Raw genomic sequence first — 27323 nt, 5'->3', positions numbered from 1 at the left:
AAGGAAGTTTACAAGGACCCCCAGCAAGTCTCTGTCCTGCCCCTCAGCCCATAGCAAGCTCCACCACCACAGGTGCAGTGTCAGCAGGGTCGCTGTGAGCTGGGCTCTAGGACGTGCCCCCAGTGAGCTGCCCCTGGGCAGAGCCCTGCTGTCAGGAGGTGTCTGCAGGGCAGAGCTGAGCACCCAGCGGGTGGGATGGGGGCTGTGAGCTGCAGGCAGGAGGCGTGGGGACAGAGCCCCAGCTGCAGGCAGGGACAGCTGCAGGCAGCACAGCCATGGGCAGGGAATTGTAGGACAGTGTTAACAGAGTAGTCTGGCACCTCTCTGTCTGTCCCCTGGCTCACAGGATTCAGGACGTGACTCATAACCTCAGCAGCAGAACCTCCAACAGAGCAGAGTCTCCTGAGTTCTTGTCAATCTCTCCCTGGCCTTGCCTCCCGTGGCAGAAGCCCTGTGCTGTTTCTGCTCCTACACCTAGTGTTGCTGTTGTTGCTTTATGGCTCCCTGCAGATCTGGCTTGCAGCTGTAGCTCAAGCTCTGACCTATTTGGTCCCACCACGCAGATCTGTCCTTAGGAGACAGCTTCCCAAACCCCCTTCTAAACTCTGGGGCTTGAGGCAATGCAGTCTGGAGGGAAAGAAAAAGCTGAATCATTTTCCCAGACATTCTGGAGACCACAATCATTGAGCAGTTCAATGTGGGCAACTCGACTGAGCCCTAGAGGAGTCTGGCTGAGACCAGGGTAGATGGACAGACTGGCTATCCTCACTACACTAAGGACATTCACAAAATCTCACCTGGAATGTAGGAAAAATGCCAGGGTTTCCTACCCTCAAAAGACTCAGAAGAGTGTCACAGATGCAGTTGGAACAAATTAAACCACAAATGCCGTTTGGCAGTCAAGAGTGTTGAGAGTGGTAATGCTGGGAAGTCCACATACATCAGAGGTACATTTAATCAGAGATCACTCCTGATTTCTTTATGTTTAGACCTGTATGACCGTCGTGACTCCTCCACAGTGCACACCAGTGTCCCTACTCCCAGTGGCACTTGACTGTAGCACCATCCAAAGCTCAAGCAACAGAGCAGGAGAAAAGTCCCAGAAATGGGAAAGTCACTGTAGGGGGTTTCAGTGAGAGATGGATTAAGTTTTTCTCAGAGATCCCTCTCCTAATTAACACTGTCTTTCCTTCCTTGGATCATCCCTTTGTCTAGGATGTCTCAGATGTCCAACAGCAGCTCCATCACCGAGTTCCTCCTCCTGCCATTCGCAGACACACAGGAGCTGCAGCTCCTGCACTTCGCGCTCTTCCTGGGCATCTACCTGGCTGCCCTCCTGGGCAACGGCCTCATCCTCAGCGCCATAGCCTGCGACCACCGCCTCCACACCCCCATGTACTTCTTCCTCCTCAACCTCGCCCTCCTCGACCTGGGCTGCATCTCCACCACTGTCCCCAAAGCCATGGCCAATTCCCTCTGGGATACCAGGGCCATTTCCTATGAAGGATGTGTTGCCCAGGTCTTTTCATTTATCTTCTTGTTATCAGCAGAGTATTTTCTTCTCACTGTCATGTCCTATGACCGCTACATTGCCATCTGCAAGCCCCTGCACTATGGGAGCCTCCTGGGCAGCAGAGCTTGTGCCCAGATGGCAGCAGCTGCCTGGGGCAGTGGGGTTCTCTATGCTTTGCTGCACACTGCCAATACATTTTCCCTGCCCCTCTGCCAAGGCAATGCTGTGGACCAGTTCTTCTGTGAAATCCCCCAGATCCTCAAACTCTCCTGCTCACACTCCTACCTCAGGGAAATTGGGCTTCTCACGTTCACTTCCTTTTTGGGTTTTGGATGCTTTGTTTTCATTGTGCTCTCCTATGTGCAGATCTTCAGGGCAGTGCTGAGGATCCCCTCTGAGCAGGGCCGGCACAAAGCCTTTTCCACGTGCCTCCCTCACCTCTCCGTTGTCTCACTCTTTTTCAGCACTGTCATATTTGCCTACCTGAAGCCCCCCTCCATCTCCTCCCCAAACCTGAACCTCGTTGTGGCAGTTCTGTATTCAGTGCTGCCTCCAGTATTGAACCCCTTCATCTACAGCATGAGGAACCAGGATCTCAGGGATTCAATATGGAAACTGTTGATTGGGTTTTTATCTGTGGCCACAGACTGTCTGCCTTTTTCTGCAAATGACTCCCAGCGTATGTCACGACAGGCACTCTTGCCTTTCTGTTTGGTGTTTGTTGATTTATTTGGTTGTTTTTCCTTTGTGTCCTTGTAATGTTGCCTACACAGAAAAGCCCTTCACTTCCTTCTACCTGAGTATTCCCTTGTCTGTGTGACCTATGGTTTCACTGAAAAAAAAGCTCCAGGCTCTCTGTGTATTTAATCAAAATAAATGAGGCTGTAGCAATTTCTTTCTCTGAGACCTATTTTCAGTGGATTAATAAACAGGAATAGTAAACCTTTTCCTCTCTGCAGCATATCAGGGCAGGCTGCCCTGGCCCTGGGGTGGCAGGAGATGCCTGAAGACCCCCAGGAATGGTACGGAGGGGCTGAAGGCCTCACAGGGTCTGCTGCAGAGGAGAACGGGACACAGCAGGGGACACTGACCTCTGTATGCTTGTGCCATGGTACCAAGATGAACTATTCCTGATGAAGTTACAGTTAAAGAGGAAACAAAAGGAACACAGGGCCACTGCCGAATTTATCAGGAAGAGCTGTATACAGGTCAGAGTTTGTTAGCTTGTCGTCTTTGGCCTGACCCAAATGATGTGGGAGGTCTTTCCCACTCTACATGGCACTATGGTTCTATGGTTCTATGAGTCTAACATAAGTCACAATCATTGGAAGGCAGCCACTGCAGTCTGGGAACTTGAGACTGTGGCCTAGATAAAACCATAGGTTCTGCGAGGGATTCCTGTGGAAATGCACCATGCATCCTGGCACACTTGCCAGTGGATTGCTGGAGTTCACTACACTTGAAATGGCCATTGAGACCCTGAGAAACTCGTGTTGAGTCACGTGTGACAACCTGAGGCTGAAAGACTCAAGAGCAGGTGACTGTGAGGGGCTGTGGCAGAGCTCAGCAGCTTGTCCCAGTCTGGGAATATGTCCCCTTCCAACTAGGGAAATTAAAAGCAATTAATATGAACAGACTCATCAGGTCAATCAGTGTAGTAAGGGAAAGTAATAGTTATTGCGCTATAGGTGCAGCAGGCAATAGGCCTCGGATTGGGCCTCAGAAGACTCAAGCAGATCAAATCTCGTTCGTCCGTGAGCTAAGACAAACACTGTGAGCAGAGCGAAGGACACGGAGTGGTGCCCTCCGATGAAGGAGGATGCAGAGCACAGCTGTAAGAGGCATCTTGCTTGTGCCACGGCCGACACAGGTTCAGCTGAAGTGAAAGGCCCAGCCCAGGACCAATGGAGTGAAGGTCCCTGGGCACAACTGCAGAAAGACTTTGCAAGACCTCTGCCAGTGACAGTTTGAAACACCAAATGCATCTTGGTGGTAGTAGGTCCTTTTGGCACATGGGCAGATGTCCTCCCTGAAATTGTCCTGCGCATCAGAGAGCCCCCTGGGCAGCAATGCCGTCACTGCAGAGGGGAGGGCGAGGGGCTGGCAGAGCCCCATCGAGGGGCTGGCTGGGGGTCCCCTCTGCTACAGCCACCTGCCGGCGCGGGGCAGCCAGGAGGGCAGGCAGGGCTCGTGGCTGCCTTGCTCAGGACGATCCCTGGGTGAGCTGGGTGAGAAATCTGAGCCTTAGCTCCAGCAGAAGCTCTTCTCTTTGCTCTTGACTTTTCTTGGTAACACCACTTCCAGGTGAGCTCTGCCCTTGCTAAATCCATATCTCCGTCTCCACCATAAATTCCTGTTTTGGAACCTGTCCTTGCTGTCACCCCCTGCCAGCTCCTTTGTGGCCCCTCTCAGAGCCTTGTCCCTGCAGCTTCCCAGCCCCACTGCCCCACACAGAGTCCCACAGCTGTGCTGCCAGGGCACCGCACACGGCAGTGCACATTCAGGGCTGCTGGGAGGAACTCCCCCATTACAATCCCAATGGCACCCTCATGGTCCCTTCCCGCCATGGCCCTCCTGCCTTTGCAACCTCCTCCAGCCCACGGCACCTGCCCTGACCCAGCCACATTCCATGGGGGCCTCTGCAAACAGCCCTGCTCCAGGTCTGCAGGGCTGTGGGCCAGGACAGAGACCGGCGCAGTTGGCCATTCCCCTGACACAGGTCCTGAGTGCCAGCTCTTGACCTCCCTGCCCTCTGCTCACCTCCCTGCCTTTTGCTCAGTCCAGCGGCACTAGCCCCACTGCAGTGCCCACTGTAAGTTGCTGCAGGGCTCTGGGCACTGCCACCACAGCCCCAGCCCCTCTGAAAGCCACAGCAGCTCCTGAGGCACAGAGGGCTCAGCCCCACAGATGCGGACAACCATGGCACAAGTGTACAGAGGTCAATGTCCCCTGCTGTGCCCCCTGCTCTCTTCTGCAGGAGATCCTCAGAGGCTTGCCACCCCTCCGTGCCATCCCTGGAGGTCCTCAAGCATCTCCTACTGCCCCAGGGCCAGGGCAGCCTGCCCCGAGCTGCTGCAGCCAGAAAGGTATTTGCTATTCCCATTACTTCCTGATCAGCTGAGAGTGGGTCTCAAACAAAGAAGTTGTTTTGGTTTCATTTATTTTGTTTAAATACACAAAGACTCTGGCTCCTTATTTATGCAAAGCCTCAGGGTCACACAAAATATCCATCAGGCTGGATGCGGCTCCGCATGCGGCTCCGCGCAGCCTGCTTTAGTGCTTGGCAACCCTGCCCAGAACAGAGGGGCTGAAATTACATGACCTTTAGGGTCCTTTTCATGATTCTCTTACATGTTGGTAATTGAGTACAACAGGATGAAGAACAGCATTTCTTTGTGGAAAACATTATCACATGGGGAAATAGAAAAACAAAACCAAACAAATCCCTCCAGAAATTAAGACAGGCTTTCCATGTCTTTACATGAACTGTAATTCATCTGAAGAAGGAAAGAAGCAGTTTATAGCTGCGGAAAGGCACAATGAGTTTCCTCAGCATATCCTGAAAAACATCCATGACATCACTTTCCTAATGGCATTCTTGAGCTCCTGGTTCCTAATGCTGTAGATGAGGGGGTTCATTGCTGGGGGCATCACCGAGTACAGGAAAGCCATCACCAGGTTCAGGGATGGGGAGGAGATGGAAAGGGGCTTCAGATAGGCAAACATGGCCGTGCTGAGAAACAGAAAGACCACAGCCAGGTGAGGGAGGCATGTGGAGAAGAGTTTGTGCCATCCCTGCTCAGAGGGCATCCTCAGCACAGCCGTGAAAATCTGTACATAGGAGAAAAGAATGAAAGCAAAACACCCCCAGAACAGAAAACAACTAACTGTGAGAAGCCCAATTTCCCTGAGGTAGGAGTGTGAGCAGGAGAGCTTGAGGATCTGGGGGATTTCACAGAAGAACTGGTCCACAGTATTGTCTTGGCAGAGGGGCAGGGAAAATGTATTGGCAGTGTGCAGCAAAGCATAGAGAACCCCACTGCCCCAGGCAGCTGCTGCCATCTGGGCACAAGCTCTGCTGCTCAGAAGGGTCCCGTAGTGCAGGGGCTTGCAGATGGCAATGTAGCGGTCATAGGACATGACAGTGAGAAGATAATACTCTGCTGATATCAAGAAGACAAACAGAAGGACCCGGGCAGCACAACCTGTGTAGGAGATGGCCCTGGTATCCCAGAGGGAATTGGCCATGGCTTTGGGGAGAGTGGTGGTGATGCAGCCCAGGTCAATCACGGAAAGGTTGAGGAGGAAGAAGTACATGGGGGTGTGGAGGTGCTGGTCGCAGGCTACGGCGGTGAGGATGAGGCCATTGCCCAGGAGGGCAGCCAGGTAGATGCCCAGGAAAAGCACGAAGTGCAGGAGCTGCAGCTCCCATGTGTCTGCAAATGCCAGCAGGAGGAACTCGGTGATGGAGCTGCTGTTGGACATCTGATCTTCCTGGACAAAGGGGAATACCCAAGGAAGAAAAGACAGTGATCATTAAGAGATAAAACCTAATTCTCTTCCCATCCAAACACCCCTACAGTGACTTTTCCCTTTCTGAGGCGTTTCTTTTGCTCCCTTGCCTGAGGTCTGGTTGGTGCTAGAGGAATGTGGCCCTGGGAGCAGCGGTCTCTGCTGTGTGTGCTGGAGGATTCAGACCTGTCCTACAGCTCTACATGAAAAGAAACCAGGAGTGATCTCTGATTAAATCTACCTCTGATGTATTGGACTTCACAGCATTACCACTCTCAACACTCTTTACTGATGTACTTGTGATTTACTTTGTTCTATCTGCATCACACTCATGAGCATTTTTAGAGGGTAGAAAACCCTGGCAGTTGTAAGAAATACCAGGTGAGCTCTTGTGAGTCCTGGAAGGCAAAGTTAATGTCCTTAGTGCAGTGAGGATAGCCAGTCTGCCCATCTACCCTGGTCTCAGCCAGACTCCTCTAGGGCTCAGTCTAGTTACCCACATTGAACTGATCAATGATTGTGGCCTCAGAAAGTCCCCGGAATGAGATACAGCTTTGTCCGTACCCCACAGACCGCAATGCCCAGAGCTCCACAGGTTAGAAGGGGAACTCTGGGCACCTTCCTCCTATGGACACATCTGCGTGGTGGGACCCAGAGGGTCAGTGCTTGAGCTGCAGCTGAAAGCCCCATCTCCCAAATTGCAGGAAGCCATAAAGCAAGAACAGCAGCTGCAGCTCCAAGAAGAGAGAGGAATAGCACAGTGCTTATGCCAGGGGAGGCAAGGTGAGGGACAAACAGGAACTCAGAAGGGCCTGCTGTGAGTGAGGTCCTGCTACTGAGGTTATGAGTCACATCCAGAATCCTGTGGGCTAGAGGGCAGACAGAGAGGTGCCAGATTATTCTGTTAGCACTGTCCTGCCATCCCCTGCCCATGGCTCTGCTGCCTGCAGCTGTCCCTGCCTGCAGCTGGGTCTCTGTCCCCACACCTCCTGCCTGCAGCTCACAGCCCCCATCCCACCCACTGGGTGCTCAGCTCTGCCCTGCAGACGCCTCCTGGCAGCAGGGCTCTGCCCAGGGGCAGCTGACTCTGTGCAGATCCTAGAGCCCAGCTCACAGCGACCCTGCTGACACTGCACCTGTGGTGGTGGAGCTTGCTATGGGCTGAGGGGCAGGAAAGGGACTTGCTGGGGGTCCTTGTAAACTTCCTTCTTATGTCGAGTAAGTCTCAGTCTCTTCTTGGAAATAACAAATTCTATTTCTATTCCCAGTGAGCTAAAAGAAGAGAAATCTGAATGGAGAGGCTCAGGAAAGATGAGAGTGAAGTTCCCTTTGAAATTTCCTTGATTTGATGTGGAGCTGTGAGCAGGCTGCCTCGGGCAGCAGCCTCCCACCAGCAGCAGGACCCTGCCCTGCCGGGGGGGCTCCTTCCACCCGCAGCTTCTCCCCACGGCGCCCTGGGCAGCTCCCCGGGCAGGCTGAGTGCTGAGCCTGGCAGGCGGCAGAGGCCCTGCCCCGCCACACAGCCCCTGGGGCACAGCAGGGACCCTGCTCTGCACCACAGCCGTGGACACCCCTGCCTGCACCCCCAGCTTCACAGCGTGCAGCTGGCCCACGACAGGGGAGCCCTTGGGGCCTGGACAATGACCGTATGGCAGGGAACCGCTGCGCTGGAGCATGTCCTTCTCTACAAGAAATAGACACGCTCTGTGTACAGCCTCATCTGCTCTGGAACAATCCAGGTCTAGGGCACATCCAGGATACTCCAGTGCATTGCAATGCACTCAGACTTACCGTGTTAAGGGTTGCAAGCATTGCTTTTCCATATACTCTCAGATTTCTAACACTCCACACAGTCTTTAACAACTGTCCCTTCTCTCCCCTCCCAGTGACAGCTGCAGGCAGTGCCCCCAGCCCTGCTGCGCTGTGCACAGGAGCTGCTCCTGGGCAGAGCTGTCTCTCTGCAGCGCTGCCCGCTTGCCAGGAGCTCCCCTTGGGCCCAGGAGCCCGGCCCAGCTCAGCAGCAGAGGCCCAGCCCAAGGCCCTTGCACTGCCCCCCACAAGGCTCCCTGCACATGGCCCTGGGGCTGCAGGGGAACCTGCTGGCAAACAGCCTGAAGGAATCCCTAGGCTTCCCTCCCTCACCTGGCACACACACTTCTTGACAGCAGATTCACTTCTCCTAAAATAAAAATAAAGTTAATAAAATCTGTATAAGATTCACCTTCCTTTGTCCTGTCCACGGAATTGGCAGCAGGCTGTGGAAGCCCTTTTGGGAGAAGGTCAGAGGAGAGACAGTCAGGGGGACAGCATGATCGTGCTGAATGGTTGCAGATTCTTCAGAAGAGACAATTGGGGATGATCAATGAGAGGTTGCCCTCCACGTGAAGAATCTGTCTGGATGCATGCATCTCTTCTATGGACTGGGCAGCAGACTGGGGGAGCCCTTATGGTTTAGGGACTAAAGCCAGTCAGGGTGACAGCATGGCAGGAGGTATATGTCTGCAGCCAGGCTGAAGAAGTGGGCAAAGTCTTATGGAAGCCATTGGAGTAAGTTGTGTTCAATGACTCCATGTCACAGTGGGGGCCTTTAATCACTGAGAGTCACAGGACAGTGACAGTGCTCGGTGCAAACATTCCCCATGTTTTCTGTGGGTTCTTGGAGACAGCTTCTGTGCACAGCAGCCAGATGGGCCAACCTAGGTTATGTTCTCCAGGATCTGGCACTTGCAAACAGGAAAACCTGCGTCTTGACACTCCTGCTGCACAATGTATGTCATAATCCAGTTGCATTTCAGCACATGGAAGGAGATGAGCTTTCACAGACAGACCTATACCCAGCACTGTACATGTTCACTGTTGTCTTTCCCTGCAGCCCACTTGACATGGTCCAGCTGACACGGGACCAGGTACATCTGTGTGCAGTACAGTCAGGGGTTGTAGTCCTGCCTTCAGCATGCCACAGGTCTCCTGAAATGAGAGAGCTTAAATCCTAAATCGGGATGGGTTCCTCCTCCATTGTGGACACCAAGACACAAGTGGTCTCCTGCAGGCAGATCTGGCAGTCCAGCTGCAAGGGGCAGGCTGCCCCTCCACCTCAGCCTCTTCTGTGGTCTCCACCTCCTCTGAAGGCCCAAAGCCGTGGGCCATGGGGAGGCTGTGGCAGCCTACAGGAGAGCATGGCATCCATCCTAGACCATTCTCCCCACTCCCCTTTTTGTCTGAAGCGCTGCCCTACTCCTCTCTCTCATCATGACATGGTGAGGGTACGTCTGCCCTTCCCTCATATACCACCTCTGGCTCCTGCATGGCAGACTGGGGGATGGTGCTGAGGCCCTGGCATGTACTCCAATTCACTCTGTAAAACCCAATCCTTCTTTCAGAAGTGAGTTCTATGCAGTGAAGAGTTCAGTCACTCCGAGGGGCTGTTCCATCCCAGGTGCCTTTGCTCCCATCTTTTGAAAAATCCAAGCCCCAGGACAAGCCTCAAACCCAACCATCGTGGGAGGGCTCCCAACAGCAGAAGCATGTTGTTACAAGGGGACCGTAGTGGTATCTCCAGGGCTCCACTTCCTTTACTCCATGGCCTTTGCCACCATTTAGAGATGTCCCTGATCTGTTCCTGATCCCGAAAAGAACTGGGCAGAAGGGAAATGGCTGTTTTTCAGGACAACAAGGGAAATCTCTCATCTCTCTTGAGCTGTGCCATGTCCTTGCTGCTGATCTCACAGGCCTTCAAATGACATGTGCTGAAGTCACAGGGGGATGTCCTGCATCACTGGGATATAGTGTCTGGAGCAGCAGTAGTGCCGGCACTTCCCTGCAAGGCCTGGTCCCTGCTGGGCACTGCTTGGGTGCTCCCCAACGCTGTCCCCAAGCTGCTGGGGAGCACCCCAGAGCTTGGGTGCTCCCCAGCGCTTCGACACTTACTGACGGGCGGAGGAGCAGGGGCACCTTGCAGAGGAGCTGTGGTTGAGGAGCCAGGGCGGGCATCCCTTGTCCTGAGCTGAGGGCCAGCAGCAAGCGAGATGGAGGGCTGCTGGAGGGTGACCATCGCCTCAGACCTGACTTCCCTGTTCCCAGTGCTCCTGCAGCTCTACTCCAAAGGTGAGGGTGTCAGGACCCCCTTTCCAAGATGTGTCTCAAGAGCTGTCAGCTGTCCAAATCTGCAAGTCCTGGCCTTTGGGGGGAGGCTGGACAAGGCTGTTGGCTGCTGTGAGAGCCCTGCCTGAGTGCCCCTCTGAGCTCAGTGGACAATGTGGCAGCCAGGAGTCCTGGGTCCTGACACTAGGGATGCCCTTATCCCTAGCCCTTCTCCAGGCATGCCTCCTTGCTATGGGGGACAATCCAGGACCAGGTTTCCCTGGGAGGTGGTGCCTCTTTGGGATCTGTCTCTGGGAGGAAAGACATAGAATCATAGAATCATGGAATGTCCTGGGTTGAAAAGGACCTATGGGGCATCCACAACCTCTCTGGGCAACATGCTCCAGTGCCTCACCACCCTCTGAGTGAAAAAAGATCTCCTAATTTCTAGTCTAAACCTCCCCTGTCTTACTTTAAAACCATTCCCCCTTTTCTATCACTGCCAACACATATGAACAGGCATTTCCCCCTCCTGTTTATACACTCCCTTCAAGTACTGGAAGGCTACAATGAGGTCTTAGAGCCTTCTCTTCTCCAAGCTAAACAAGACCACTTCCTTCAACCTTTCTGCATAGGGGAGATGCTCCAGCCCTCTGATCATCTGAGTGGCCCTCCTCTGGATCTGTTCCAAGAGCTCCACATCCTTCTTGTGCTGGGGGCCTCAGGCCTGTACGCAGTATTCCAGGTGGGGTCACACAATAACAGAGTAGAGGGGGACAGTCACCTCCCTCTCCCTCCTGGCCACTGCTTTTTAACGCAGCCCAGGACACAGTTGGCCTTCCAGGCAACAAGCGCATGCTGCTGGCTCATGTGCAGCTTCTCATCCAGCAGGACCCCCAAGTCCTTCTCCACAGGGCTGCTCTCAAGTTCTTCTTTTTGATGAAAAAAGAAGAACTTTCCCTTTCCATCATCAATGTCATTGATAAGGATATTGAAGAGTACCCGTCCAAATACTGACCCCTGAGGGACACCACTTCTGACCAGCCTCCACACAGACATAGAACCATTGACCACAACACTTTGGCTTCGACCAGCCAACCAATTCTTGATCCACCTAACATTCCGTCCTTCAAATCCATTCCTCTCCAATTTAGAGAGGTGAATGTGGTGAGGGACCATATCAAAGGCTTTGCTCAAGTCCAGGTAGATTATATTCGTAGCCCTTCCTTTGTCCACTGACGCCATCACTCCATCACAGAAGACCACCAGATTGGCTAGGCAAGATCTGCCTTTGGTAAAGCCATGCTGGCTGTTTTGAATCACCTCTTTATCTCATGCATGCCTTAAGATGTGTTCCAGGAGGGACTGCTCCGTGATTATCTCAGGCACAGAGGTGAGGATCACCAGCCTGTATTTTCCCAGCTCTTCTGTTCTCCCTTTCTTAAAAATGGGAATCATGTTTCCCTTTATCCAGTCACTGGGGGCTTCACCCAACAGCCATGATTTTTCAAATTATGATGGAGAATGGCTCAGCAACCACATCAGCCATCTCTCTCAGCACCCTGGGATGTATACCCTCTGGCCCCATGGACTTGTACACATCCAGTTTCATTAGGCAGTCCCGGACTTGTTCCACTGTCGCAGTGGGACAGAATCCGCTCCTCTCACCCTCTCCTCAAGGTTCAGGGTCCTGACAGACACAGGAAACTTGACCATGAGCGAAGACTGAGGCAAAGCACTTATTGAGTACCTGAGCTTTTTCCATGTCTGAGGAAGCCAGTTCTCCCATCTCGTTTATCAGAGAGGGAACACTCTCATTTGGCTATCCAAATGGTATCCGTATCTGGTATCTGGTATCCGTAGAACCCCTTCTTGTTATTCTTCATGTCCCTTGCCAAGTTCAGCTCCATCTATACCTTGGCTTTCCTGACACCATCTCTACACCTCCAGATGACACCCCTGTCTTCCTCCCAGGCTATACAACCCTGCTTCCGCTTCTGTACATTTCCCTCTTTTCCCTCAGTTTAAGCAGCAGGTTCTTGATAAGCCATGCCGGTCGCCCAACTCCTCTGCTCAAAGTGTCCTTCACTCTGCTCACAGTGTTTGTCTTAGTTCATGGATGAACTGCATTAGATCTGCTTGGGTCTGCTGAGACTCAGTCCAAGGCCTATTGCCTGCTGCACCTACAGCACAGTAACTATTACTTTCCTTTACTGTGCAGATGGACCTGATGAGTCCGGTCATATTAATCCCTTTTAATTTCCCAAGATTGAAGGGAACATATTCCCAGACTGGCGCAAGCTGCTGAGCTCTGCCACAGCCACTCAAAGTCACCTGCTCTTGAGTCTTTCCACCTGAGTTTATCACACGTGTCCCAACACGAATATCTTCAGGTTTCAATGGCCATTTCAAGTGTAGTGAACTCCAGCAATCCACTGGCAAGTCTTCCAGGATGTGTGGTGCCAGCACACAGGAATCCCTTGCAGAAACAATGGTCTTGTCCAGGCCACAGTCTCGAGTTCCAAGAATGCACTTGCTGCCTTCCAAAGATTGTGACTTTTGTTAGACTCATAGAAGCATAGAAGCATAGAGCCGTGTAGATTGGAAAAGATCATCAAGTCCATTAACCTTACACTGCCACATCTACCACTAAACCACATCCCTAGGCACCACATCTACATGTCTTGGGAATACCTCCAGGGATGACCATTCCACCACATCCCTGGGCAGCCTGTTCCAATGCATCACAACCCTTTCAGGGAAAACATTCTCCCCAATATCCAGCCTCAACCTCCCCTGGTTCAACTTGAGGCCATTTCCTCTTGTACTTTTGCTGGCCCCTGTACTGAGCCATGGGGGACACCACTTGTGACCTGCTGCCAGTTGGATTTAACTGGACTTCCTACTTCCTGGACTGAGGCAAAGAAGGCATTAAGTACCTCTGCCTTTTCATCTCTTGTCACTATGTTTCCCCCCGCATACAATTAAGGATGGAGATTCTCCTTAGTCCTCCTTTTCTTGCTAAGGCATTTATAAAAACATTTTTTTATTCTCCATTATGGCTGTAGCCAGACTGAGTTCCAGCTGAGCTTTGAACCTTCTAATTTTCTGCCCACACAACCTCACAACATCTTTGTAGTCCTCCTGAATGTCCTGCTCCTTCTTACAAAGGTCATAAACTCTCTTTTTCTTCCTCAGCTCTAGCCAAAGCTCTTTGTTCAGCCAGGCCGATCTTCTCCGCTGGCTCATCTTTCAGCACATGGGGATGACCTTTTCCTGTGCCTTTAGGATTTTGTTCTTGAAGTGTGTCCAGCCTTCCTGGACTCCTTTACCCTTCTGGACTCCTTTACCCTTCTGGACTGCCTCCCGAGGGTCTCTGCAAATCAGTCTCCTTAACAAGCCAAATTCAACCCTCCAGAAATACAGGGAGGCAATACTGCTAACCCTGCTCCTTACCTCTCCACGACTCAAAAGCTCTATTAATTTGTGATTGCTATGCCCAAGATTTGCCTTCCAACCTTCACATCCCCCCCAAGTCCTTCTCTGTTCACAAGCAAAAGGTCCAGCAGGGCACCGTCCCTGGTTGCCTCACTCACCAGCTCAATCAGGAAGTTATCTTCCACCCACTCCAGAGACCTCCTAGACTGTTTCCTCTCTGCTGTGTTGTCTTTCCAGGAGACATCTGGGAAGCTGAAGTCCCCCACCAGACTATTTTCACTAACCAAGTCAGTATAGGCCAGTGTGTGAGTGGCTCTAGGATATTCCAGGCTTTGATTCAATAACCTGCCATGCTCTAGGACCAAAGTCACTGAGCACAAGCTAACAGGTCAAAGCTCTTTTGTGTTTGTATAAAGCATTCCCATACTCCAAATTCACCTCTAGAAGAGTCCGAAATAATGTAGGCAATCATGATTCAAATAAGCAATGGTAGAATTACTGAAGCCAGTTTCAAGGAGTCCCAGAAGCGCCTTTCCATGATGACCAGCTGTGGTGAAGACCTTGGGTTGCTTAACGTTGACTGAATGCCAGACGATGTTGGAAAGCAAGAGAACCAAGACTTTGCACATCTCTGGGCCCCAACGGCAGATGCCACTCACAGAAGGAGCCCAGGCAACAGTGATATGCTTTGCTGAGGCAAAATCCCTCTGTCAAGAGAAGGGACAGGGAACAAAGCCTTCATCCCATTTGGCTGATCTCACAGGAATACCCAGGCGCAAGGCTGCCAGGCTGTCACCATGATTGTGGCAGTGTGCCGCTCTGTCAAGCACCAAGTGTCATTTCTGGAGAATCCATCCTTATTGCTTCTTCTGCAACTAAATGGCCACTTTTCTGACCCTGTTGGGCTTCTCATGCATTTGACATCACAAAGAAAAGGTGGTGTCTCCTTCCTAGGGATATTGAGGAATAACCCCAAGCACCTGTGTAGGCTGAGTAGAGGGGGAGGATCACCTCTCTTGGCCTCCCGGCAACACTTTTCTGAATGCACCCAGGATCCCATTAACCTTCTTGGCCACAAGGGCACACTGCTGGCTCATGCTCAGCCTGCTGTCCCCCAGGACACCCAAGTCTCTCTCTGCAGAGCTGTTCTCCTGCTGGTCCATGCCCAGCCTCATCTCTCCACCCTGCCAAGGTCCCTCTGAATGGCAGCACAGCCCTCTGGAGTATCAGCCACTCCTCCCAGCTTTGTGTCATCAGCAGAGTTGATGAGGGAGCACATCATCCACTTCATTGATGAATAATTTGAACAGGAAAGAGGAAATCTGGCACGTCCCGTAGCTCTGCACACCCAAGTAGGGCAATTGCTGCCTCAGGAATCAGTCAGCACAGTGTTCAGAGAGGGCCAGTCAGTGTTTTGTGTGGTCTACTTCCAAGTGTGTTCCCCAGGAGAGACCCTGCTACCTTCCAGGAGCCGTGAGCCCTGGAGCCCAGGGCCATTTGCAGGGAGCCTGGTGAGGGGCAGAGCAAGGGAGGCCTTGGGCTGGGCCTCTGCTGCTGAGCTGGGCCGGGCTCCTGGGCCCAAGAGGAGCTCGTGGCAAGCGGGCAGCGCTGCAGAGAGACAGCTCTGCCCAGGAGCAGCTCCTCTGCACAGCGCAGCAGGGCTGGGGGCACTGCCTGCAGAGACACAGTGCTTAAAGGCAGGCAGAAGTGGCAGGATGCCCAGAGCTCACTGCGGGAGAAGACTTCCCAGCCCTGCACCCGGTAAGTCTCTGGCTGGAGGGCAATGCAGCCAGTTCCTGGAGGAAGGAGAAGCCGGGGGTGCAGGCAGGGGTGTCCAGGGCCGTGGTGCAGAGCAGGGTCCCTGCTGTGCCCCAGGGGCTGTGTGGCGGGGCAGGGCCTCTGCCGCCTTCCAGGCTCAGCACTCAGCCTGCCCGGGGAGCTGCCCAGGGCGCTGCGGGGAGAAGCTGCGGGTGGAAGGAGCCCCCCCAGCAGGGCAGGGTTCTGCTGCTGGCAGGAGGCTGCTGCCTGGGGCAGCCTGCTCACAGCTACACAGCACAACTGGGTGTATAAAAGGGGACTTAGCAAGAGCTGTGTTAAGGGAAGGGATTTCAGCGTCACTCTCAGCTTTCCTGAGACTCCTGACCTTTCAATTTTGTCTTATCTGGCTCAGTGGAAATAGAAATAAATACCGTTATTTCCAAGATGAGTCTGACACTCCTAATCCATCCCATGGAAGGTTACAAGCAACCCTAGCAAGTCCCTGTCCTGCCCCTCAGCCCCTAGAAAGCTCCACCATCACAGGTGCAGTGTCAGCAGGATCTGTGTGACCTGGGCTCTAGGACGTGTCCCCAGTGAGCTGCCCCTGGGCAGAGCCCTGCTGTCAGGAGGTGTCTGCAGGGCAGAGCTGAGCACCCAGCGGGTGGGATGGGGGATGTGAGCTTCAGGCAGGAGGCGTGGGGACAGGGAACCAGCTGCAGGCAGGGACAGCTGCAGGCAGCAGAGCCGTGGGCAGAGGGTGAGAGGGAACTGCTCCCAGCAGCAAGATGGGAGGGGGGATTTGGTCACCTCCCTGCCATCCCTGCAGTGCAGACACCTTCCCCTTAGCAATCCCCTGGTCTCCTTTCTCATCAAGCATAGATCTCCAGCCATAATGTCATTGAAATTTTATTAGCTGCTTTGTACTCACTGCAGTTTTGGGGATGAGAATTCAGGTGCAGCTCAAACACTGACAATGTTCCTGTCGCTCAGGTATGTCCATGAAAAAAGCATCGATGTTTCTTCTAAAATTTTGGGCCTCTGGCAAGTGTTTGTGTGGCTGGGAATGAGCTGACTCTCTGTTCAGTACATCACATCTGACGACGTTTGACTCTTTATGTGGGGCTTCTGCTGGGCTGCAGGCTGCCATGCAGAAGGGCAAAACTCTGCCCTAGCAGCTCTGTGTTATCTAGCAGCGCCATGGAGAAGACACGTCAGTCCTGAGGCCATAGAAATGCTGCTGAATGGTTGTATATGGGCAGCTGCTGTGATCCCTGTGTGTCCCTGGGGAAAAGCAGAGTGCTGAGATTCTCCTCAGATATGATGAGTTGGGTGAGGGGTTTGGAGATGTGGACTTTGAACCTGGATTCCTCTGCTCTCAGTAGCATTAAGGGTCTATTCAGAGGAACACCTAAGTGTGACCAACCTCCCGAGGTGCCTGCACGGGGCAGCTGAGACCAGGACTGATTGATACACCTTCTGTCCTCACTCTGCCCTGAGGGACAGTCCCTTTGCCTTGCAGGACCCCCAAGATTTCACTTGGTGGGCAGTACACCAAGGATTTCTACCTTAAAGGACTTCTCAGGTGTGTAGGACAAGTACAAAAAAATACACAAAATATTATGCACCAAGCCCTGCACTTCAGTGAATTTCTGCAACAATGATGAAAAGTTCCTTTATATATTATGTCTACACAAATGTTGTTTTTATTTCCTTTTAGACCGGCCTCAAGGTCAAGAGACATCAAATGTCCAACAGCAGCTCCATCACCGAGTTCCTCCTGCTGGCATTTGCAGACACACGGGAGCTGCAGCTCCTGCACTTCGCGCTCTTCCTGGGCATCTACTTGGCTGCCCTCCTGGGCAACGGCCTCATCCTCACTGCTGTAGCCTATGACTACCACCTCCACACCCCCATGTACTTCTTCCTCCTCAATCTCACCCTACTCGACCTGGGCTGCATCTCCACCACTGTCCCCAAAGCCATGGCCAATGCTCTCTGGGACACCAGGACCATTACCTATGAAGGATGTGCTGCACAGGTCTTTCTGTGTGTCTTCTTGATATCAGCAGAGTATTATCTTCTCACCATCATGTCCTATGACCGCTACATTGCCATCTGCAAGCCGCTGCACTACGGGACCCTCCTGGGCAGCAGAGCTTGTGCCCAGATGGCAGCAGCTGCCTGGGGCAGTGGGGTTCTCAATGCTGTACTGCACACTGCCAATACATTTTCCCTGCCCCTCTGCCAAGGCAATGCTGTGGACCAGTTCTTCTGTGAAATCCCCCACATCCTCAAGCTCTCTTGCTGTGGCTCCTACATAAGGGAAATCAGGCTCCTCATGCTTAGTATTTTTGTGTTTTTTTTTTTTGGAGTGTTTTGTATTCATCATGCTCTCCCATGTTCAGATCTTCAGGGCTGTGCTGAGGGTGCCTTTGTCGTGGTTCCGCTCGAGTGGGCAGCCGAGCTCCACTACAGCCGCTCTCTCTCTCCCCCTCCTCAAAGAGGAATGGGGAGAAAATATGTGAAAAGGGCTCAAGGGTTGAGATAAGGACGAGAAAATCACTCAGTAATTATTGTAACGGGCAAAACAGACTCAGCATAAGGAGATAGTAAGATTTATTGCCTATTACTAACAAGCTAGAGAAGTGAGAAAACAAAGGAAAAAGCAAACCAAAAGCACCTTCCCCCCCCATCCACCCTCTTCCACCTCCTCCCCCCGAGTGGAGCAGGGGAATGGGGTAATGGGGGTTATGGTCAGTCTACAGCACTTCTTCTCTGCCGCTCCTTCTCGGTCACTCTCGTCCCCTGTGCTGTGGGGTCCCACCCACGGGATGCAGTCCTTGATGAACTGATCCGGCGTGGGCTTCCCACAGGCAGCAGCTCTTCCAGAACTGCTCCAGATATGGGTCTGTACCACGGGGTCCATCCCTCAGGAGAAAACTGCTCCAACCTGGCTCCCCTACGGGCAGCAGCTCCTGCCAGGTCACCTGCTCCTGTGTGGTCTCCTCTCCACGGGCTACAGGTCTGGCCCGGAATCTGCTCCGGCAGGGGTCTTCCACAGGCGGCAGCCTCCGTCGGTGCAGGGCCACCTGCTCCACCGTGGTCTCCTCCACGGGCTGCAGCGTGGAACCCTGCTCCACCGTGGTACACCATGGGCTGCAGGGGGACATCCTGCTTTACCATGGTCCTCACCACAGGTTGCAGGGGACTTCTGCTCCAGCGCCTGGAGCGCGTCTCCCCCTCCTTCTTCACTGACCTTGGCACCTGCAAGGCTGTTTTTTTCTCACTCCTCTCACTCTCCCAGCTGCTGTGTGGCTCAGCGTTTTTTTCCCTGTCTTAAATATGATCTCACAGAGGTGCAAAACAACATCGCTTATTGGCTCGGCTCTGGTCAGCAGTGGCCCTTACCAAACATGGGGCAGCTTTTAGATCCTTCTCACAGAAACCACCCCTATGGCCCCTTGCTACCAAAACCTTGCCACGTAAACCCACTACACCAGGGTGAAGAATCGGTGCTTAAGTCCAAATGCTTCCTTGTGGGGCTTCCAATGGTTACAGCTTTCCTTAAGGCTTCGATGGTTTTCAGGAAAACCCTGCTTTGCTCTAAGGGGCAACTTGTGTGGCTGCAGAGGCCATCTATTGTTCCACAGCATTCCCAGCTCTGTCTTGCTGCTTCCATCCCCGATCAGCATCACTTGCAGGAGTTGTCTGCTTTAAGTGCAGCTCTGGAGCTAAAGCTCTGTGCTTCCGAAGGCAGGCTGCGCGCAGCAGGCCGTCCTGCATTGCCATGGCAAGCCAAGGCAGAGAGAATCCGGCTTACAGGTCTTGGGGTGAGTCCTGCCTTCAAGGGGTGCTTTTGTGCCCTGCGTCTCTGTGCAGCTGAGCTCAGGGTTGTTGGTTGTTTGGATTCAGGTTGTGGCTTGGTTTTGATTGCTTCACTTTTCTCTTCCCCTCCTCTTTTCAAGACGCCTGCACTAAGAAGGAAGTCCTTGGGGGGCTTCTCTTTGCAAAGAGGCACTGGAGGCTGCTTAAAGATCTCGACATGGCTTTTGCAGTGCACCCGAGAACTGGTTGTCAAAGCCTGCAAGGACTTGAGCTGCCTGTGGCACATGAGGGGAGGCTATACACAGGCAGAGGAAAAGGCTGGCCCGCTTTCGTTGTGGGAACAGGAACGAGGAAGTTAAATGTCAATTTTTCCCCAAAGTGCAAGCAGAATCCTTATTATGAAAGGGGTTGTAACTTTCTGTTTGTTTGTGTTTCTTTCGTTGTGCTTTTCCCCTCCTTGCAGAACTTTCCCATGCTTCGAGGCACAGAGTCATTCTTGGTTCATCTGGAGGACCGCCAGGCTTTGCTGAAGCACTCCAATTGCGGAGACGTGTAGAAGTGCCCTAGATGATAAAGATCCTGCTCCTAGCTGCGTGTTCAAGTCCTAATGTCTCTTCCCTAACTTTGTGAAGCACAAGGACTTGGCGGTAGCAGTTTTTGCAGTTTCCCTGCTATCAGCAAGCCGTTTATCTCCAGGTATTCCAGGAGTAGAAGAATCTTGTCTATGTTCTGACTTTAGGGTGAAATTTAATTTGATGTACTCTTAATGAAACTTCATTTTGTAAGCAGAACGAGGAATATTACAACTTCCCTCCTATAATAAAAACGATCCTTGTAGGAGCAGCAATATGACGAAGGTCAACAGCAATAAGAAGGGTTCTAAGCTTTGATGTAATGAGCCTTGCTCTTTTCTGGAGGGAGCTCATCATAAACATATTTAGCAAGTTATCGAGATGGGAGAAAAACTGTAATTAGATTTTAATTCTAGGATGAATAATGTCAAGCTTGACAATTCCTCTGACCAACTGAATTTAAAGTGTGGCTTGCTGGTACTGTATTTTGTATGTTTTATTGTGTTTTATTTATTCATGAAACGCTAAGTTTATGTGAAAGGTTTTGCTGGAATATCTTTTTGCAAAGGATATTAAGCTTAAGTTATCCACAAGGAAACTGTTGGTTTTGAAAGCTGGTGGTTTGTTTTGTTTGTTTTGTTTTGTTTTACATGAATAGAGGATACTTTTCAAGTTATTGTATTTCCCTATATTCAATCCCTGTTCAATGGATGGATTGAAAAGCTAGAATGAAAGCATGTCCATGAGTCGTGTCCTGATAAACCTCCTGCTAAAATCAGCAGAGCGCTATGAGCACGTTGATGTTGGTAGCAGTACCTTAAAACTAGAATCACTCTTCTCGGTGAAAGTCTTCTGCTTTTCTAAAAACCATGCATTTTTTTTCCCAACCCCTTTGATGTATCTTTTCGACTTTGGTCACTGAGCTCTTGCTCATGCTTTTGAGCATTCAGGATGAGCAAGTTGGGAAATGTGTGTTCATCCAGACCTGTGTGCATATGGTACGCAACAGACTTGGGGGATTTGGACCCTGCGTGTGGTCCACAGGCTTTTCTTTGCATATCATGGAGCACTGGCTTATAAACATGGTGAATTTTCCCATTCTTGATGGGTCTAATCAAAGAATTCTTTTCTGCCTTCTCTCATGTAGACAGTTGACAAAGCTGAAATCAGGCTGAAAAAGAGAACCTACTGCAGGTAAGTGGCTGTAACTCTCTAGGATACCTGTTTATGCTGGTTACGGAAGTGGATGGCACTTGGTCACTCCATCTATTTCATTTGGCCTCCAAACGTTCTGACCTCGTCAGCTCATTCATTCATCAGTGACTTCTCTGTGAAGGCAGGTAGGTGCAAATAAGAGGTGCAAATAATTTTATGAATTCCTTGAATGCTTGGGGAGAGAGCAGTGTGAATTCCAGCTTGTTCGTAGGCACAAAGGAATGTGTTGCTTACCTCAGGTTTGTCTGTGATGTGGGTTTTCTGGAGCTTGCAGGACACATGATAATTGAAATTGGTTCTTTCAAATAGGAGGGACTACTACAGTGTTATAAATTACAGTATGTGTATGTTAATGAGTAATTCAGTGAGGGGATGCACAAAGCCACCGATGTTTGGAAGCTTTCACTGAAGTTGAGCAGTTTGACTTGAAACCAAAGTGCAGTGCTGAGTTAACAGGCACGCTTGGTGTAGTGAGGCCACTTGCTGATGCCTGGAAACATCTCTTAGTTGCAGGCAGTGTTCTAGCAGCTGTGGGCCAAACAGGGGCAAGGGGCGTGAAATACAGCATTTCAGGTGCAGTAATTCAAGTTCTCATTGTGCAAAGTAAATTGTCAGTAAGCTTAAACCTAGCTTTATAGTTGGCATTCACCAAATGAAATCTTAGCTGTGCTCCTGCTACCACAGTGGTGTAGCTCTTACCTTCCCCTTGTCCTCTTGGCTATTTTAATGAGAGTGCAAGCAAGAAATCTGTGCCAAAGGATGCTGTATGGTGAATAACGGGCAGAGGTTTCTCTAAAAAGCAAGAGTTGGAGTTACCTGGTGTTTGGGTATTTCTCTTGAAACCGTTCTTACCTCCTTGAGTTGTTAAATCATAATGCAGGAAATGAAAGTGCTGCATGCTTAAACAAGGTAATAAAACATATACACCTTAGAAAGAGACTTACAATGTAATAGTTTCCGTGAACACTGTAAGATAGTTTTACATGAACAGAGTGAAAACAGCTTAGAGAAAGGTGTTGATTGTTTTCACTTTTCTAGAAAAGAAGGAACTGGGGTAAACTTCCCTCCTGTGAGGAACAAAAGTTGCACATTTGTTTTTGTCAGACTAGCTTTCAGCTAAATGGAAAAGTTTCTCTACAAGTCATGCTTTTAAGTAGATATTTAAACATGCAGAATGATAAAAAAATGGAATGCAGTACTCATGACGAGGACTTCTAATTTAGTATTTAAAGAAAAATCCAACCGCTTCAGTGTGTCTCTGTTTGTTTGTTTATAATTTTACAAGAGCAATGGTGAAATCAAGAGAATCCCATCTTTACTATCTCAAAATATTGTATATGTTTCTGGATTTCAGTCACCAGAACGCTGAGGACCAGAGCAGATGCAAAAGCTGCAAATGAGTTCATGGAGAAAATGGGGATTTGGAGGTCCACCAAAACTACAGACTTCGACGAAGTTGTTACCCTGCTACCAATCCATCCCTTCTGTTTGACAAACGTATAACAAAGTAAGTCATCTTTTCTTGCAAACCTCCTCAAATGATCTTTCTGAGCAAGCCTTTGTGCTATGGCACGATATTGGCCTCAAGTCACTCTTTCTTTTGACAACAGAGAGGTATTGTTACTCCTGGCATTGAGAGTTCAGTGTATTGGGGGTAGGCTGAGACTTCCTTACGTGCCCCCGTGCATGCGATGCATTGCTACTGGTAACTACTGGCCACCAGTGACATTTACTGGTCAGGTGTCAGAGGCTTTGGGAGTGTTTGGTCTGAGCATTCCACTGCTGAGCAGTTTTCGTGGTTGGTGAACGTAGGTGGTGCTCTCTCTTTGTTGCTCTACTAACGGTCAGCTCTTTCCTTGGCCTACACCGGTATGTCCTGCTCTCCTTGTTCATAGATCGATTCCCTGAAGTCATGGTCGTTTGAAGCTTGTTGCCAGGCTGTTTAACCTGACTTTTGGGGGATTGGGTAGTCATGGCATGTTAAGTCTGCCTGGACTGAGAGGGTGTGGGAGAGGATGAACTTGGCAGGTGCTTCATATCTAAAGGATTTGGGCCCAATTGGTTTAATTTACCACTGAGGTTGTAGTTTTGGGATTGCCGTTTGATGAGAGATCTTCCTCCTGAGCATCTTTTCTATGTGGGCCTGGTGGGTTTCTGGGTTGTTTTCTGAACCAAAACGATTTCTTTACCTGTGACTTCTGTTAGATTTAACTTTCCCCATTCAGCAATTTTCTTAGTATCAGAAGTGCCTTCATTTTCAATGAACTTTTTCTTCCATCCTTACAATCGGGAATGTGAGGCTTGGTTAAGAAATTGAGGACACTGATATAGTCAAAATGAAGTAGTCCTAGCGATTCTGTTTCTATCTCTGGTTTATTTCTGCTTCAGAATTGCATTTCCTTTCATTATTTTCTACGCCATGAAACTTCGATTACCATTAAGAGAAGAACAAACAGCCTTTCCTCGGTTAACAAAAAATCACTTAATGCTCCTGTGCAGAGCAACTTAAGTAGTATTAAAAGCTGACATCAATCCTTTCTAATGTCTTATTATGTTATTCAGAATCCTTATTTTCCTCCTGCATTTAAATGTATGTACTTTTTAATGCGCTCAGTAAGATGGAAAACAAACCTTAAAACACCGTATATTTTCAAATCTTAAACATTTGTTCTTAAGTCTCTCTCAAAAGGAAAGATTTGACCTAATTTTTTGGTAATGTCAAAAATGTTGGCTAAGCATCCATGACTTTTGCTTTGTGTATACTATATCAAAATGTCCTATTGATGATGTGTACTGTTTTATTTTTTTTCATCCGTGCCTAACTTTGCTCTTCTATGTCAACTTTTTATCTTCGTACTGCGGAAGTTGTGTTGCCAAAAATGGATGAAATGGAGAAGATCCATAGATGCCAAATCTTGAATTTGGAAGATGTTGAGGTGTGCAGCAACCCAGAAGCAAATAGTCCTTTGTTTTGCCCTTGTTCTTTAAGTAGAGTATTTCATCCAGGGAAGTAACGTAGTTGTAATTTTAATTGAACTGAAATGGCTTTCTTCCAAAGAATCGTGTGGTCTAAAGTAACATACAGTCTTACTCTCTAATTCTAACTTCATGTCTAGTTGAGATGGTTGTGCTCCAGATATCCTTTAAGAGTGGAGGAAGCATCTTCTGCAGAAGACGTGAGGTAACAGGGAGATGCTGAAATGCATGTCTCCTACTCCAGTTTCTGCATTGCCTTCTGGTTTTTGAATGGACACTGCTTACAAACAGCTGTTTTGGACTTGGGTTTTTACTCCAAATGGTACTAAAAGCTCTGACTGGGGGAGTGAATATGCAAAAAGACTGGTGCTTTCCACCACCTTAGCAGTTTAAGCTGTTTATCTTTTTATCCTGAGCTCCTAAATCGCATTTCTCATCCTGTTCAGGAATACATTTCCTTGGAAAGCTTAACAAAAGGCAGTGCATAGCTTCCTGTGTTTGTCACTCACTCGAATTTTGATTCTTGTTAACATGCTTTTTTTTTTTCTTGCTAGCTCACAAAGAATGTCCAGTATCATGTAGTGTCAATCATTTGTAACAGGCAAATGCAACTGTTTTCCTAAATTGACCTAACTGTCATGCTAGAATACTTCCTTGGTTGCAAGCTGTTGCAGGAAGAATGGCCAAAGTCATAACACACACCAATATGGTCAGATCATGCTTTCTCTTTATTACCCGAATAGCTTGACTTTTATAGCAAATTTAGCAGGGGCAGATAGTGTCTCACACAAGATTATTGGTCGAAAGCACTCAGACAAACTGCAAGAATACAACCCCACCTGCAAGAAAACAACCCCCTTGTGATTAGCAGTCACGTAGATCTTGTCCTTTTGAAGCCAGCAGCTGGCAACAATATTTTTAATTCCTCAACCAGGCGATAAGGGAACATCGTCATGGGAACTCCCCGTAGTCATCCTGGTAGCTTGGTTTGCTCAGCTGAAGCAAGTCATGGCCTCCTCGATGTTTCAAAAATCCCTCAACATTTACCTTTTTCAATTCTGTCATTTATCCTGCTGTGAATGGAGAGGGGAAAAAATGGCTGTGCGGTGCTTAGGTGCCTGGCAGGTTATACAATATCAGACCCTCTGTGTCTTCCCTTCCTTGTGCATGATATCTCCCACTGAATCTCACAGGAGCTTCAGAGTCATCTTTTGCCTGTGGACATCTTAATTTGGTATTGTCCCTGTGGGTGACTCCAGCTTGACTCATCTCTCACTTTGTGAGGCTCCAGTCACTGTCTACCGTGGGCAAATGCTGTTCCCAGGTGAACTGTTTTGTGTGTGTTCAGCTGCATCCATGTGTGCACATTTGTGTGTGTGTACAAGACTGTGTGTTTATGTACACACAAGGGTGTATTTGCTTGTTAGTGAAAGAGAGTTGGGTACTCTGGGGCAATTTCTCCTGGTTGCTGATGCAACAAGAAGCTGGGCTGTAGCTTAGGACTGAGGGACATTTTTTGATGGCCTGAAGAGCAAGGAGATGGTATATGGAGCATCGGGATGTTCCCAGTATGCTGTCCTTTCCCATGGGGCTTGCAAAGGCTTCCAGCCATGCAGAGATCCAAGGAGAGGGGTGTAGTGGGTTTATGTGGCAAGGTATGTAGCAGGGGGCCATAGGGGTGGTTTCTGTGAGAAGGATCTAGAAGCTGCCCCATGTTTGGGAAGGGCCCCACTGCTGACCAGAGACGAGCCAATAAGAGATGTTGTTTTGCACATCTGTGAGAACATATTTAAGACAGGGAAAAAAAACGCTGAGCCACACAGCAGCTGGGAGAGTGAGAGGAGTGAGGAACGGCCTTGCAGGTCAGTGCAGAAGGAGGGGGAGAGGTGCTCCAGGCGCTGGAGCAGAAGTCCCCTGTGGCCTGTGGTGAGGACCATGGTAAAGCAGGATGTCCCCCTGCAGCCCATGGTGTACCACGGTGGAGCAGGGTTCCACGCTGCAGCCCATGGAGGAGACCACGGTGGAGCAGGTGGCCCTGCACCGACGGAGGCTGCCGCCTGTGGAAGACTCCTGCCGGAGCAGATTCCAGGCCAGACCTGTAGCCCGTGGAGAGGAGACCACACAGGAGCAGGTGACCTGGCAGGAGCTGCTGCCCATGGGGGAGCCAGGTTGGAGCAGTTTGCTCTTGAGGGATGGACCCCGTGGTACGGACCCATATCTGGAGCAGTTCTGGAAGAGCTGCTGCCTGTGGGAAGCCCATGCTGGATCAGTTCATCAAGGACTGTATCCCGTGGGTGGGACCCCACAGCACAGGGACAAGAGTGACCAAGAAGGAGAAGAAGTGCTGTAGACTGACCATAACCCCCATTCCCCCGTTCCCCTGCTCCGCTCGGGGAGAGGAGGTGGAAGAGGGTGGATGGGGGGGAAGGTGCTTTTGCTTTCTTTCCTTTGTTTCTCATTTCTCTAGCTTGTTAGTAATAAGCAATAAATCTTAAATAAATCTTACTATCTCCCTATGCCGAGTCTGTTTTTCCCGTTACAATAATTACTGCGTGATCTTCTTGTCCTTATCTCAACCTTGGAGCCCTTTTCATCGTATTTTCTCCCCGGTCCACTTTGAGGAGGGGGAGTGAGAGAGCGGCTGTGGTGAAGCTTGTCTGCCCACTCGAGTGGAACCACGACAAGGGGTTGCTCTTTCTGTGATCATAGCTTCACTCCAGTCCTTCCAGTGTACATGAGCTGAGAAGCCTTGTCCAGTGGTGACTTTTGAGGTAAGGACCAACATATAGCTTAGGGGAACTGTCTCAAGGATGTATGCTGGCCATAGGAACTGAAGGACAGAAGCAAACAGACGCCACTGCACAGGGTGGGAAGTAGACCCAGCTGGGTTGGGATCACTGTTGCCAAACTCTCTCACTGGGTTCAATGGTTGTAGCAGGTGCTCGGAAAGACTAGGGAACATTTCAAGGACACTAGAGTTTTCAAGCTGTCTTCCTAGATCCACCCAATTGTAATTCCTCAGAGATGACAGCAATTCCTCTCCATACTCCCCACCTTGTGTGTGATGGTGTCCTGGTTTCAGTTAGGACAGAGTTAATTTTCTTCCTAGTAGCTGGTAGAATGCTATGTTTTGGCTTAGGACGAGAAGAATGCTGATAACACCCCAATGTTTTAATTGTTTCAGAGCAGTGCTCACACCAAGCCAAGGACGTCTCATCTTCTTGCTCCCTCCTGCCAGCAGGCAGGCTGGGGGTGCAGGAAGAGCTGGGAGGGGACAGACCCAGGACAGCTGACCCAAACTAGCCAAAGGGGTATTCCATACCATCTGATGTCATGCGAAACAATATATAGGGGTAGCTAGCCAGGGGGAGGGGATCCGGACTGCTCGGGGTTAGGCTAGGCATCAGTCAGCGGGTGGTGAGCAATTGCATTGT

At 50.3% G+C, this 27323-nt stretch overlaps 3 protein-coding genes across 3 annotated transcripts in view; 2 read left to right on the top strand and 1 right to left on the bottom strand.

The window, feature by feature from the left end:
- LOC311216534 (olfactory receptor 14C36-like) overlaps nucleotides 1-5998 on the bottom strand; it is a gene marked incomplete at both ends in the record, with an annotated part of 33652 nt that extends 27654 nt beyond the window's left edge. The window contains one exon of the mRNA XM_084298062.1: nucleotides 5621-5998. Coding sequence (XP_084154188.1) covers nucleotides 5621-5998 — 378 coding nt within the window. The remainder of the gene's footprint in view (nucleotides 1-5620) is intronic.
- On the top strand, nucleotides 1226-4306 carry LOC311216666 (olfactory receptor 14A16-like; the record flags this gene model as incomplete). The annotated part of the gene is made up of 2 exons (XM_084298192.1): nucleotides 1226-2192; nucleotides 4293-4306. The coding sequence occupies 2 exons, from the start codon at nucleotides 1226-1228 to the stop codon at nucleotides 4304-4306; spliced, it is 981 nt and encodes a 326-aa protein (XP_084154318.1).
- An 11047-nt stretch (nucleotides 5999-17045) lies between the features above and the next one.
- LOC311216533 (olfactory receptor 14C36-like) overlaps nucleotides 17046-27323 on the top strand; it is a gene marked incomplete at both ends in the record, with an annotated part of 49785 nt that continues 39507 nt past the window's right edge. The window contains one exon of the mRNA XM_084298061.1: nucleotides 17046-17607. Coding sequence (XP_084154187.1) covers nucleotides 17046-17607 — 562 coding nt within the window. The remainder of the gene's footprint in view (nucleotides 17608-27323) is intronic.

Source organism: Netta rufina (genome assembly GCF_964035555.1).
Source record: "Netta rufina genome assembly, chromosome: 18".
Lineage (NCBI taxonomy): Eukaryota > Metazoa > Chordata > Aves > Anseriformes > Anatidae > Netta > Netta rufina.
This window is presented reverse-complemented; position numbering and strand designations above follow the sequence as displayed.